This window comes from Lineus longissimus, chromosome 8 (assembly GCF_910592395.1).
Source record: "Lineus longissimus chromosome 8, tnLinLong1.2, whole genome shotgun sequence".
Classification (NCBI taxonomy): Eukaryota; Metazoa; Nemertea; class Pilidiophora; order Heteronemertea; family Lineidae; genus Lineus; species Lineus longissimus.
The window spans coordinates 17,239,215-17,254,920 of NC_088315.1; the positions used below are offsets into that span (position 1 = coordinate 17,239,215).

Below are 15,706 nucleotides of genomic sequence, written 5' to 3' on the forward strand. Positions count from 1 at the left end.
CACCACTGCAGCACGAATACGCCACCAATCGAGAGGCCAGAAGCGTACTGCAATGCGCCACCAATCATAAGGCCAGTAGCGTACCGCAATGCGCTGGGGCAATGCGCAATACGCCATCAATCATAAGGCCAGTAGCGTACCGCAATGCGCCGGGCAAAGCAGCAGTCAGATCAAATCCTCTCACCTGTACCTATTTCGGTCCTGCATAAAGCCTACCTGGCCCTTAACAGGAATAATGCAAAGTTAAATACATTCAAATACAATACGATTACAATTGTATGTTTATACTGGGCTGATTTGTCTGTTTTACCAGAACTTTCAACGCGGTTCGATCAGCTCCTTCCTCCTCAAGCACGACACATCTCTCGACGCAAGGGCCCAACGCGCCGCGTAGCGGCAAAAAAGCGAAGCTGGCGAAACATTTATAACGGGTCACCGTCACTTATTATTGGACTTATAGCGCATTTACGGGGTTGCAACTATTTTGCTTTATAGTGTCACCAGGAAAGAAAAGCATGCGACCTAACGCCGATCTATTTGTATAAAGTGATAATTGGAAGGTATATAGTAGGAAATATCAATAAAATAATCATTCCATGTCGTCTTTTGAGGGCATTTTTGATTGTAAAAAATATATGTGTACGTCACCGTAGTCTCTGCAATGATAATTTTATCAGAGCAGTCTCGCGCAAGTAGAAGTTCTTTACCTATTAGTTCTTCACTTATTAGTCTCAACGTCTGGCGCAAAGCCAGACGTTTTCCATTACGATTTCACTACGATGTTTGACAAGAAGGAGCAGTGCGCGAGATATGCTAATGAGCAGACTTCCCTCGCTTGAGTTTCTGAAGAATGTTCCATATCGCGCTAAGCTCATCACTATGACAGGCGTGCAGCGGTAGGTATCTGCTCCCCAACTTCCACCCTAATACGGTACAATAAGTTACCATTTGATGGGAATGGGACAATGCCCTCACTGTGTATGGAGTCATAGGGATAAGAAGACATTATTCATTAGTGTTGGTACAAGTGATTTTGCCCAAAAAGCATGCGCATTCAAAAAACAAAATATGCAAGGTATCACGTACATGACCATGACGACGTGCAGAAAGTGCACTGGCCAGTGCATACCCTATGGCTATGTACTAGTAAACATGGTAAACATGAACAACATCATTATTCATCGGCAGTTCATTTTACTCCGAGCTTTTCCTGAAACATATAGCCATGATGATTAGGCCTACCATGTACCATGACCAATAACAGCACTAGATCATGTAGATGTCAACAAGTTTACATGAACCGTATAATCCCGCATGGCGCATGTGGGGCATGCGTCTAAACCAAAGCCCCAAAATCACTTGTTTTGGTCTATTTCACTTGTGTTTCCCCCGTCTCCCAGTCCATAATACATTTACAGTTTACAATCCCCGATCATGGCCCAACAAAAGGTCATCGGTTGACTAAAGGAACACAACTGTTCAATGGATTTATAGTTGAATGCGATCAAACTACGTCTTTTCAATCGTGGATTGTAAACCCCATGGGCCTAGGGAAGGCCCTATAACAATACTTTCGACACAGTTATTATCTCCGCTGCCTCCACCATGTTACACACAGTGCTCACTGCTGATTCTAAAATGCGCCACCTAGTCAAAACAGGACATATGTTCTTCTAGGAATAGATCTCTTTCCAATATTTCGTCATTCCACTATCGTCATCACCTCATCATACTTTCATTGACATTACAGGCACACATCCACAGAGCACTCTTCAAATCATCTACACAGTGGTTATCCAACTAGGATTATAAAGGTAATTTCTTAGCCCCACACAGTGGGTTTCAGTCTTGATAAAGGGGCACTATTGCTAGCAGCTAGGTAGGCAAGATAAAGTTAGACGAAGTAGCCGATAGGGGTCTCTCACCCCTCAAAGTCCGTCACAACTATTCAAGTTTGTACAAGGAATACATGCAGCGCTGACTCTAACAAGACCCAATGGGAATGTCGCACAGTCATCTGTCAAAAACAAGACCTATGTTGCAGTATGATCTCTTGCCAATATTTAATAACTGCACTATCGTCATCACCTCATCATACTTCATTGACATTACAGGTACACATTGACATAGACCACTGTTGCAGTCAACGACACAGTCGCTATCCAAGTAGCATTTATAGAGGTACATGTAATTATCATTATCATACCTCATTAGCATGTGAACCAATCACGTCGCGTCCTTTGCGATCACGGCAAAGCCTCATGGAATAATGTCTTTCACCGTTGAATAATTTTTCATATTCCATGCCTACAACTTCAATTTCTTCATATTCCATGGCTAGAAGTTCAATACTAATATAATATCCAAGATAAAGTTACAAGAAGTAGTCAATAGGGTTCTCTCACCTCTCACTGTATGTCCACACTATTCACGCTTGTACGAGGAATACATTCAATGCTGAATCTAACAACACCCAGGGCCCTTACTCTGTATATTAGTCACTGGAAGATGGCCCATTTCACTCCTTGCTTCTACTTCACCTATAGTCTCATTGCAAATGCCTCAGTTCTATGATATCACATTCACTTTCAGCTGTCATGCAACGCAACAACTGTGCTATCTGCCATCGCACATCAACGAAGAAGTGCAGCCGCCCACATTCCACCTCACGTCTGTCCGACCAGCTGCAATCCTCGAGGACGCCCCACTGTACCACGATTTCACTACGATGTTTGACAAGAAGGAGCAGTGCGCGAGATAGGCAAATGAGCAGACTTCCCTCGCTTGAGTTTCGGAAGAATGTTCCATATCGCGCTAAGCTGACCACTGCTGACCATGACAGGCGTGCATTGGACTGGTACAGGTTGGAACTGAACATTGAATATGCTGGTGGTGACGCTTTCTGATGAGAAGTTGGTCGTGACTGATGCAGTATCCTTGGACTTGTCCACAGCATCGTTCAATCATTGCTCTCTGTGCTGCCTTGATTCTGTACTTACCCAAATACTAAGACCAAATGCCTGTTGACTGTGCTTTAAGAGAGACTGGCGCCATGCCTAGAGATATGACTGACCCCTATTGGCAAATTTGTATGACTTTATCTTGCCTACCTAGCTGCTGCCTATAGTCTCCCTTTAACTGCGGAGCACTTCAAAGTCGATAAAATGCCATGTTCCACCTTTTAATGTGTTCAGACCGCCATTTTCAAAATAATCAAGTCAGGACACTGCCTTCTAGTCTCATAATAAATTTTGCTTTCCTCAATAATAACATTTCTTCTTCTTCAATGCTTTCATCATTCCAAACTTCTCCTCCTCTGACTTTTACAGGGGTACAGTCATGGCAATCAAAACCCAAATATTGAGACCAAATGCCTGTTGACTGTGCTTTAAGAGAGACTGGCGCCATGCCTAGTCTCTCTTAAAGCACAGTCAACAGACACCAACCCCCTCAGACTCAGAAATCACAAACGCCCAACCCTTCCTGCTACCTTAATACTTCTGGGTCGACTCCAGTACGTGTTTATTTGGCATGACAACAAGAGCTCTCATCCAGATTGGCATTTGTCACATATCGTCATAGAAGATCTGTTCCTGGGGACAAGGTAGGAAAATGATGTCTTTGCTATCCTCGGTGAAGATTCTTTCGAAATCACCCAATCAATTTCATCTATCATTTTGCACGAATTAGCGAGGGAAAACCCTTCAACTCTGAAACACCACTTACCCATATACTAGTATGCTGAGAATTGTGAGTATTGCTGAAGTAAGCTCAATTTCAATTCCAGCAGCGACTTCTTATGTAACCACTGGCTGACTAAGTCCAAAGGCGACCATCGCACGAACCGTCTCCTCCGGGTAACACATGCTGGCAACATCAGCGGCGTCTCACAGCTCCTCAGTCACCACTCCAAACGATTTATGTTCGACTCGAACTTATGGTTCTCTATATTTCACCGTCCGTACAAGAGCCGCGCTACGCGAGTCCAGCGTCTGTGTTGCTGCGCTGCAGCACTTTCTCTCATCATGCTGACGAACGCGATGTGGTTTGAGACTGGCCCGACCGGAAGTAGTTCCGCACTTCATATAGGTCCACTGCGGATTACCTTCCGGAGTGTGTTCATCGGCTTTATGTCCAGTTTGATAATATTTCCGCCGACCTTGGCAATGGTTCAGATATTTTCAAGAACACCATACAAACGGAATACAGTGCTGGTTGAAGTTATAAGAAAGCATCAAGTTGTCAAACCCATGCCAACCTTCTGCCGTGGTGGTGTAACATTATAGGTTACCTGCTGGTCATTGCGTGCATTCTCGGTGGGGCTTTCTTCGCATTTTTCTACAGTCTGGAATGGGGAGGTGAGAAGTCTATAAAGTGGCTTTCATCATTGTTCGTCTCAGTGACCCAGAACATTGTTTTACTGGAAAGTATTGCCAAGGTAAATATGCTGTGGTTCGTGCCTTTTGCTGCAAAAGACGTATCAATTTCCCGTTGGTGTCAAAACGTGAGCAGGCGCATTTTACTGCCAGTAGTTGTCAGTTGCATGTATGAAGTAACATAAGCAATTGTAAAAGGCAGCGACCTTTTCTTTTGGTTGAACTTAATCGGGCTTTTCTGACACTTCTGAGGTTGTTCACCTCCTAATATAATGTTTGACAGCTTATGGGGTGCATGGGTTGGAAATCTGATGAAATATGATAGCTGAATATCAGATCGATAGGACTTGCTATGAAGTATGCATCCGCCTGTTGGGGAAACTCAGCAAACACAAAAGCAAAGTTGGACAAAGTCAAAAACCTGTGACTACAAATTATGCTTAGGGCAATCTAGACATCGCCAATGGAGGTGGTGGAAAAGACGTCATGCCAGATCTAGAGCCAATATGTTGAGACCAGAGAAATCTGTAGATCGTCACACATTCAACGCTAAGAATGAGAAATGTTCAATGAATTTGCTCACAAGATAAGTAAACACATTTTCCGAGCCATGCCCCTTATATATCACGGGTACAACATCTTTCCAAGCTTGTTTTCGTTCTTGTGTCCTGAACCTCTTATATTATGTAACATCCCTTTGTTGTCTTATCCAATCTAGATGCTCTGTTTCACCCTCGTTATGACTTGTATTCTACGGTTGCCTTCCGAAGCCGACGATAAGTCTGTTGAGGACGAATTCTTACTGACGGATGTCGCCGATGGCGAAAGTAACGTAGAGAGTAAGTATCAACCTAACAGAAGAACAACTCCCTTATATAAAACGTCATTTCTCTCTTTCGGAAGCCTCAGAACGATCAGCTGATTACGTTTTGGCCAGTTCGATCAAGTGTATAGGATGCCTTTAGCCCTTCCAGGGCTAAATAGACCAACAACGGACGTCACAACTTGCAGCGGGATGCTAGTTCATTCAAATCGCACGATATGGTATGCTTTTTATTCCGAGAGCACTTCCACGCGCAAAAAATTTTTAGTTCTCGCAAAAGACCATTTGGGACGCTATTATAATTAGTGGCAGCCAAAACGTTGAAGTTTTTGCTATCTTCAAAATGAAAAATGGAAACCTTGCCTCAAGATGACCTCATCTCAAACGGCAAGCAACTCATCTTTTTCACTTGGTGGAGTGTTTTGTTGGTGAGGACACCAAGTACGAGAAACCTCGGTTTGATGTCCCATTCGAATGACAATGAAGGTTTTTGAAGTAAATATATAAAGCTGGGGAAATCACAGCATCATTTTCTGTACTGTTTGGAGAGCCACTCGCTGGACAGCAAGCCAGAATGTGTATACGTAGCTTCTGTGGCCTTTACACGGAAACACGGGAACATGTCTTTTTTGAGTGTACTAATACGCAACGTCAGTTTGGTTGCGATTGTCAGAGTACAAATACAAGAGTAATAAATACATTGGGCACATTGCTAAGGTCCGGCGCTATGCATCCAGGAGCAACAGCGTATACATCTGTGATGCTAATGTGCTCCCCTCGAAAGCTTAGTACATTTTTTTGTATGAATTAGTTCGGCTCTTTTAACAAGTCGTTGTTTGGTAGGCCGGGCTTGCCCAAGAGTTACTTCCAAATGTATGTATACTTTCTGTCACTCTCATTTTAGTTCCACCCGTGCCAAACCTGCCAGAAAAACTTGACAACTGCCACGAGACCGACGCAGAGCGGTAAGTACGACAGGCGAAAGATAAGAAGTTGTTTACAATAGCCCGCCAGACAGGGGTCCAGTTTCTGTACTTGGTTCTCCGGATGATTATCTGTAGCAGCAACAGAGGGAGTAATTTTTACCACCAAAACAAGGCGTTCAAGAATGCATTTGGACCACGGGTAGGTGAGAAAAATGCTAACGTGAAGTTACTTTGTGTCATGAACACCCGCTCTCACTAGCTAGGCTGAACCAGTCTTTGAACTTTTTCCTTCATCAAGACTCACGTCATTCCATTTCATACTCCCTGTTATTCTTGTTATTGCTGTCAAACAGAATATGCAACGAAAACCTCCGTTAGAGGTCGCGTTAAGAAACTGGGTAGCAATTATCTCGCCGCGTGTCGTTCACAAGTGGCTGCTTGCTTATCACTCCTGTATTTATGGTTCGAGTTTGATAATTGTTTTATTATTCAGCCATGTGAAGAACATGTTGTTTCAATAATTAAAGTTTTGATTCCTATTCAAGACCTGCCTAGAAATAGCTTTCATCTTCAAGCAGGACTTCGTTACGATCTATTTGGTGTATTAAACTATAACTTGACATAATTCGCGTGGTGGGCAGACCTGAAACATAAAACCTTTTCTTGTTTCTTGTTATTCTTTCTTCATCTATTTTGTTGTCTAGGGAGAAGTTTTCGTCAATGGCCATGCAGACTTTGGGTATGTTTATAACTGGCTGAAGACTGCAGCAATACCCATGTTGTATCCGGATACATATTACAATGGCAAGGCGATGGACGCGCATGATCGTTTGTTTATGAATACCATAGATGGTTTGAGGATTGGCCCTGCAAGACTGAGGCAGAAAAGGGTTAAGGAGGGTAGGTACCAGCAGTTAATATGCATGAGGGTCGATACAAATGTACGTATTTTCTGATGTGTAACTGAACATCTTAGCAGTGAAGCAAAAAAAAACCCAAAGTTTAAACCTATGTACAAATGAATTTGGTGTTGTCTTCAAAAAAGTAGACAGCCTATCCTTCTATTCTCACGATATCGTTTACCAATGTAATACGTTGGAAGTAATAACTGGGATATGAATGCAAGTCGTGACTAAAAACAGCAACATGTATTTCAAGTCTTAAAGAAAGACAGACATAAGTTTTATTGTCTTTGCCTTTCAGTCTTTTGTGAATGGGAGAACATCATCAGGAAGTGTGTCTACGACTATGACCAGGGCAAAGCAGAAGCGGGTGACTTCCTAACATACTGGAGACACCCAATCCAACGCCCGGTCGCAAAGTCACCATTCCTCCACACCCCTGCTCACAAAAACGACATCACATTCACCGGAACATTCTCAACCTACGACGGCGGGGGATACGTTGCAGAGTTCGGCGACAGTTCAAAAACTGCCCAACTCATCCTGGACCAGTTAAGCGAAACGAACTGGATGGACCGGCTAACCAGGGCAGTGTTTCTCGAAGCGACGATTTACAACGCCAATGTCAACTTGTTTTCATGTTTGAGGATATCGTTTGAGATGCCCGTCATTGGTGGCATATATATCTCAACGACTGTTGAAAGTTTCAGGCCATACCCGTACCTGGACAATTGGGACCTGGTTATCCTCATCTTGCAGATATTATGGGTGCTGGTCCTCTTCTATTTAGTGTATGTGGAGGTTAACCTGGTGAGAGCCTTCGGAAGGCAATACGTGCTAGACGCGTGGTCGTACGTTCAGGTCTTGAACATACTGACGTCCTTTTCATCAGCAATCCTGTACGTCATACGGGTTGCCTTCGTCATCGGAGCGATTGAAGACGTCAAGAACAACGTGGGAGAATACGTCTCCTTCGACAAGATGCTACAGATTGATGAAGCATACACATCATCCTTAGCCATCATCTCATTCATCTGCATCATGCAAGTCCTCAAGCCACTCACACTGAACTATTTCTTCGCACTGCTCAAAAATATCATGAAAAGATCCGCTCACACCATACTTTCCGCCTACATTTTCTTGTTCTTTATGTGGATGGCTTTCGGGGCGAGCGCCTATGTCGTTCTTGTCCACACCACTGCCGCAAGTTTCCGGACATTACCGCGCTCGCTCTGGACTCTCGTTCGCCTGACCATAGGAATTATAAAATTCCCAGAGGCAATGGGGGAAGAGACGACCGTCAAACGTGTTTTATTCGTGTCATTCATGGTTGTATGCTACATCGTTCTTTTCAACCTGATTGTGACGATCTACTTGGAGATGTACACAGCAATACGAGAGTTGAAAACCTTGGAGGGGTTCGACTACGAGCTGAATGAACACTTTTGGAAGCGGATCTACATGTTGCGTGATGCCTTTTTGAAGAAAGAAGAATCGTCATGGTCTTGTGAAAGCAATACAAATGGTATCAGTATGCTCGTACGCTCTAGTTGGTGGATATGGGAATTTGATGATTTATCTTGCGAAAGAGATGAGGCGCATTTGGCGCCTTGAGCGTGTGGTATAGCACGGAATGGCGCAGTAGAAATATCAATTTTATTCGTGTAGCTTTTCTGCGCTGGAACTGTACTGCAGTGAAATGAAAAATGACAATTAACTATATTTTCTGCGATTGTGACATTTTACCAAATCATCAATCTAGATGAACATCATTCCCGACATCGTTTCTAATGGTCTGTTAGATATGTTGGATAATACAAAATTATTTGAAAATAGGTGTCCTTACACAATATCTCCATCTCTGACTTGAATTGATGGATAGAATTATCATGAAATTACGATGATTTTACTTCACACCATATACAATATTATATAAGGTGGTAAAATTTATAATAACCCCGGTGTGACAGCGGATATAGTCCCCCTGGAGTCATAGTCCGGTAGCATTGTATTTGATTAATTAAGCAGCATGATATATTGTACCGCTAACCCTAACCAAAACATTTAGCAATGCGGGCTATTGTTACACGGACTATCAGCCCTAGGACTACTATCCCTTGCACACCTGTACAGTTATAGCCCCTGTGTGCAATAGCGTATACTGCCAGCTGCTTTCTTCACTGTAGAGGCTACAATTGCACCGGGGCTATAACTGTACCACGATTTTACCCTTTCAAGGTTGTGAGACGTCAGGATGGGTTGGGTCGGGGCATGAGTGTATTTCCCCGCATAACTACATCACAATTTGTGTCAATCAAGGTGAGGTGTTAGATCATCACAGAAATAACATTGCTGATGCTTTCCCCCTGGGTTTATTGCGTTTATAGCGAAATGATCTCCTGAACTGTTCAACATGACAAATTGTTTCGTTATCACAGGTGCTGCTGACAAGACTGCCTCGGATGAATCTTTGCGGCGGAGGAAAGAACAGCTACATAAAATGGCCAACATGGTATGTAAAGGAGTTTGCATAATTTTCTTCGGCTGCTTCGGCTCTTCGTTTACAAATTATATTTGTTCGTACTAAATAAGCCAGTGCTCAAATATTTGTTAAAATTCATGAATTTTTCAGGCTGGCTATTCCGTCAAATACACAGGCAAAAGTGTCCATGCATGGACCTATGACGTGTATTAATCATCAACGTTGCATTCATAGGCCGATCCAGGGATAGATGATGGAAAATCCCCATCATAGACCGATGGATGGAACCCACGGTCGTATCTACGATGGGTCCATCATTGATCCATGGATGGAATCGATATAATGTTTTTGACGGGCCATCAAAGAAAGTGAACTTTTCATATTTTCCAGAATTTTGAAAATGGTTACCCAAATGAGTTTGTATTCGCTGCATACGTTTTATGGGACTCTACGTCAGTGGGCCAATGATGTAACTGCCATCAGCGGATAGTCCACGGGCGATCAGTATAGAATCTATGATGGGATACCATGGTTAGAGACAATTATCATAGACCCATCCATGAGCCCATCAATGATCCATGCACGTAGACTTTTGCCTGTGCAGAAACTTGTCTTGGAGCAATCTTAGCTATCTTGACTGGCTGCGCACACGTATTTGGCTTAAATTTACGTTGGTATCTAAGCTAACGGCTGGCTCTTGCTCCTTGCCTTGTCCATGCATGTTGTTAAATTCCTTTTTTAGTTTCGCTACGAAACAATAGCAAAAATGAACTTAGAAGTTCAGGTGTTACGCATTAAAGGGGCAACTTGGACGTGGATTTACCTAGCAAGGAGGATAATACACCTGCTTGACACCATGCGTCGCCACTTATAGGATCAAACTAATGCTGATCTCTTATTATGAATTTTGCCACTGTTGCAAGTCAGATTTGGACATGACTCGTGGGTTTCAGCCCATGGTTATACCCTGTTCCCTAGTGAATTGTTTATAACTGTTGAATGGATTCTCCAACCCTTTTTTGGAGAAGTCACGGTACTGCTGGAAGCAATTTTTGTGCAAGAAACCAACATATATTATGCCCAAGTTATCCCTTTAAGTGTCGCATTCGCAGTTGATCAAGACACGGATCTATAAGGAAGGGTGGCGGGTGATTACATGATAAGCTGTCACTACCCCTTCTAATTTCCTGAGCCACTGCAAAATTAGTCAACGCAATAAGTCATGCACGAGCAGACTGGCGTACGAAAAAAAATCGTTGAATCGCCACAGTGTTGACCTCCCAGTAACGTATTTCTCCTCAGATGAACACAACGTTATATGTCGCCTTCACAAAATACGATAAAGAGATAGAAGTCTTGAAAAACGAGGTAAAAAATGTTAGGAGGGTCTCGGATCACACAGGCGAGAAACTGCAAGCGTCTAAGGGTACCATCGGGGAGACGAAACAGACACTTGCAGACATCCAGGAGAGGATCTATGCGGCATTGGCAAAGCAGTCCGAAAGACTCAGCTTCAGGGAGCGCTGGGAGTGGAGGGCTGAAAACAGGTATGAACATAGTCACGAAAATTCCAGCTTCCGATTAGAATCGTCTTCTTTGGTGTGGCCGATATCCTGGTGACCTCTGACGTTACTGAGGATCGGCAAAGGTTCAGGGCTCGTATAAAGGCACGGCGAAAATCATCTGTCTGGTGTGAATTTACATGCAGCTAGTTCTCGATTGCATTCTGACGGATTATGGTATATGGCCCTAAAACTTTCACGACTTTCAAAAGCTCACAATCGAATCCTTTGTTCATCGGATATTCTATGCTAGGACATTTCAAACATCTACACCTGGCTGATATATAGAATAAGTTAGCTAATATTTACCCTTTCAGAGACAATGACCAAGTACACGTGGAAATGGAAAATGAAAAGAAACGCGTTTGAAATGGCCTCAATCACACTCGTCAAGGCTTTGCCTGTTAAAGAGCAGCTGAATATTGTGTCGACAACTTTACTGTTCAAATTATTTGACGACAATTTGAACTAGGTACCATATGCACATTTTAAGGCCCCTTTGAAACCTTTCCCGCGCTATAATGAGATGGTACGTAGTCTCTGCAGGCATCAAGAGTGCCCGCGGGAAAGGAGACGCAATTGCCAGGTGCCATGTGATATTGTATTTACCTTGTTCCACCCTGCTAAGATTGTTTTGCCAAATCTACTCCTCAGTACATAGCACATGTGCTGTAAAGAATGTAAACACTTCAAACTCTAACACAGGCGTTTGTATCGTCCCGTTCAATCGCTTAAAATGACAGCGACAACAAACAAACATGTTCTGCTGATTAAGTTTGGTATTTAATTAGAATAATGTAACACAATCTTAGAAAGCTCATGGATCTATTTATATGCAGGGACGCATCGACCACACCCGTGTCGTTTTGCTGGGCCATGCCAACCTAGACAATGGAAACAACATGGAAGCACTTCCAAAATCGCGACGAAAACAATCTGAAAAGAAAGTTTTTTACCAGAACAATTGCGAGTCTACTTTGCTAGGAGCATGAGGTAGAAAGAACATTATGCTGAGAGTAATATGCAAGCAAATATTTGAGATGCCAGTGGCTAAATACCCAAATATTTAACGAACTTAAGCTCAGTTGAATGACAGATAATGCCTTCCGCAAAATGCATTTCTATGCATCTGGCAAAGAAACGGTCTTCATGAGTTCGGCGTTGGCGGGAGGAGTGACAAAGCGACCGACCACCAGCACCGGAGAATCGACCTTGTCTCGGGCGTCCACGCACTGCATTTAGGGTTTAATGACATATCGACTGCTGAACGTTTTGATCTTGAAAGGCTTGTTTTTATCACATTCTTCCTTTATGTCATATTTCATATTACAGCTTGATCCTCTGAAAGTAAATTCCTCGCACGTCTTGGAGTTTTCCCGCTCACTTTCTCGGCTAATGTGTTCGCATTCAAGTCGTGAACGCGCAAGTTTGATTGTCACCAACTCGCTCAATGTATCTCGTAGTCTGCGTTTAGCGAAAATAATGTTTAAGGCTGCTTGAGCTAGGCCGGGAAGAAAGAAAATAAGAAAAGTTTGAATGATCGCAGAATCGTGATATTGCGTAATGTCCTATTGAATTTGAGGCACATTTACTTTTAGAAGCTGCTGCTGTCGTTTTGTGTTAAAAGAAGTTATTGAATGTATTAACCCCTTGCCCAATACTTGGTCTATTGTCATTAAACAAAGTCCGCTGGCATCTCGACCTAAATTCCTATTGTTTTGCTGTCTTATCAAAGGGTTATCAGGGCAAATCTTGATAACATCGCGATCGACCCTCAGGAAACAGCTCTCATGGAGGTCGATAAGCCGAAACTGACAAGTGCAAATAAACGTACAAGCATAATGGTCTCCTGCGGATGTTCTTACCATTGCTTGCCCGGTACATGCTCTCGATATGACGAGGACTAATCATATAAGAAAACACTCTCAACATTGACATCGATCCTACGAAATACCCGTCATTTCCTGCCGCGTTGCTCCCCAGTGTTATTGGATATGAGTGTCCCGCATACGCAGCATGAGTAGCGATCGTGCCTTCCTTTTTCCCGTTGACAAAAATCCGGAAAATATTTCTCTGTTACTGCTAAAAATATCCAGTGTTGACTTCCGAAATCGATGGTGTAGATAGTGACGTGTTTTGTTACAGGGCTAGCTCTCACTCTTAAATGCGGATTATAAATTACTCCGCAATTTCGATTCCATTTCACTCCTATCTGAGTTTGTCTCAGCCAGACCGAAAAAAAGGAACACTTATGTAAACAATCGAAAATATACGCTGTTTGGTCTGGGCATCGGACACGAAAGAATATCGTAAAGGAGATTTGCGTCAACGGGTCGATGTCTATGGGCGGCATTCCAACCCAGTGTTTTCGTTCGAAAGGTGAAAGGAAAGTGCCAAAACGTGAAGACCTAATGTATTCGGCTCCACGTTTTATACTTGAATGTCAAAGATGATAAAAAAGATTTATACGCATCAGTGCTGATTGATATGAAACAGGAAAATAGAGAGGGTGACACTTTTTTCATGACTTGCCATTTTTGGTCCGGAGGCCCGATACAATTAATAAGCTTTCGGCGGTACCTTTGCCTTCATAATAGGTATGAGAAGGCTGGGAGAAAATGCTTTATCAATATACGTATTTATGATATTACAATTCAATGAAATAAGGTAAATGCGCATACAGTCGTTGAGCAGACGTTAATCCAAACGGCGACAGGGAAAGCCCTTCACCTCGATAGATTTTGTTTTCTTCCAAACATGCCAAACTGCGTCCGTCCTCCTTTCGCAATATCGAACTCTAGTTATTGAAGACGTTATTCTGCCCCTGCTTGAATTGGCCACCATTATTTCCGAATGTGCAGGATGATCTCTCTACGGAGGCTTTACTCGGATCCAGTTGGGATTGAAATCGGAAAAGCGTAATACATGTGATTCTGTCATTTTCGTCATTTTTGCCATTTATGTGTTATCAAGGATAGGAACCACTTCTCCATAATGGATGGTGACTGGGCAGCCGACCCATTGCTAATAATGCCCTTAATAATGCCATTGGTCCTTTAACGTTACAAACTTGGAACAAATGACTAGCCTACTACACTTAATTACACTTACCTGATTCCATTATCAGTGCCGTCAAGTCGGTAAACAAATGCTGAAAAATATCTAAAATGGGCGTCTCCCAGATTAGTGACAAACTGCCCCCCCCCCCGAAATGGGCGGTTTTCATTCGTCGAGCCAAATATCACATGACAAGTACACGTTCAAATACTACCATGTGACGTTTGACGTCACAAATCAGAATGCGCGTGGTGATTGGTTGATTTGAAAATATGGCATGCACGGGGCTATCACTGTCGCATAAACAGTGCTGGCATCGCCGATCCACCCTCCAAACAGCTATTATCAGAATAGCTCCGCTTACGGGCATTACATTGCAAAATACACTACCAAGGTGTGCTTCCGTCTGCGCAGTTGCTCAATTGTGGTCAACTGTATTTAGAGGGTAGGCACAGTGTCAGTGTGTAGTGTAAACTGCTTGTGGGGGTCTGAAATCGTTGGTTTCACTTTGAAATACTTTTCGATGTCAAGATATTGAAACTGCTAAAACGAAAGATGGCTTCTGGAATAAATGTAGTAAAGATCTTCAGTAAACAAATTGTACATTTATTTTTAGTAATTTAATATAAAACACAATGCATGCCTAGGTTGCAGAATTCCGATGAGATTCCAAGAGATTCTCAGGACATATTTTAATTACACGCAAAATGCACAATCTTTACAAGGTTCTTGCAAGAGTATTTATCATGTTGATAGTTAAGATCAAAGCAGAATTATACGCTAATTCACTCACACCTCGTAGTTAAAAAGAATCAAGGCCCGCTCGCACCTTGACCTAAATTACCATCCTTTAACTGCCTTATCAACGGGTTACCATGGAAATTCATGATAACATCGACCCCACAAAACAGCTGTAATGGCGGTCGATAGACCTAGTCCGGCTGCAGTAAAAATGTCTTCTTCGAGAGACTCCATCAGTAAAGTTTGGAATTGTCTGTCACTTGTGCTCGGAGAAATCTAATTAGCAGGTCAACCATCCTCGCATAATTGTATCAAGGCACCCAGTACTAGCTATTTTAGATGTCTCATCCTCCAACTTCGCATTACTTTGTCAAACAATGCCCCTGAATGACCCGTTTCAAATGTAACCCCATAAGACTTCTCAAGGCTTCTGTATTATGTCTTCGGGCTTTTACATCGCTTATTGCACCTTTATAATAAGTTCAGAATTATATTGCAATTAACTTTTTTAATTTAGATTGGCTAAGCTTCTTCTAAGATTTGAGTCAGTTTTTTGAAAAAATTATGGTGACGTCATCATTTGACGGCAAAATAAGGCTCGATATAGTAATTGGACGTCATTGGGTTAATTGATGATATTTCTGACTAGATATAATGACTCGCAGATACCATGTTTCTATGTGAGTGTGTGTAATACATTTAGAGGGTGAAAACTCTAATAAAATAAAAGTGTTATGAGGCTTCAAAGGCATGTTTGCGGCCATTTTGAATCTATGCAACTTAGGCCCTTTCCCCAGCCAAAAAAAACAGAGAATTTTAGATATATTGAAGAGGATG

The 15,706-nt window shown here is 42.6% G+C and overlaps 1 protein-coding gene across 1 annotated transcript; it reads left to right on the plus strand.

The window, feature by feature from the left end:
- Positions 1–3,920: 3,920 nt before the first annotated feature.
- Positions 3,921–9,722, plus strand: LOC135492460 (polycystin-1-like protein 2). Its single transcript, XM_064778960.1, has 9 exons — positions 3,921–4,182; positions 4,287–4,438; positions 5,095–5,215; positions 6,104–6,164; positions 6,261–6,324; positions 6,830–7,025; positions 7,329–8,576; positions 9,466–9,539; positions 9,660–9,722. Exons 1-9 carry the CDS (start codon positions 3,921–3,923, stop codon positions 9,720–9,722), a joined length of 2,241 nt encoding a protein of 746 aa, XP_064635030.1.
- Positions 9,723–15,706: the final 5,984 nt, after the last annotated feature.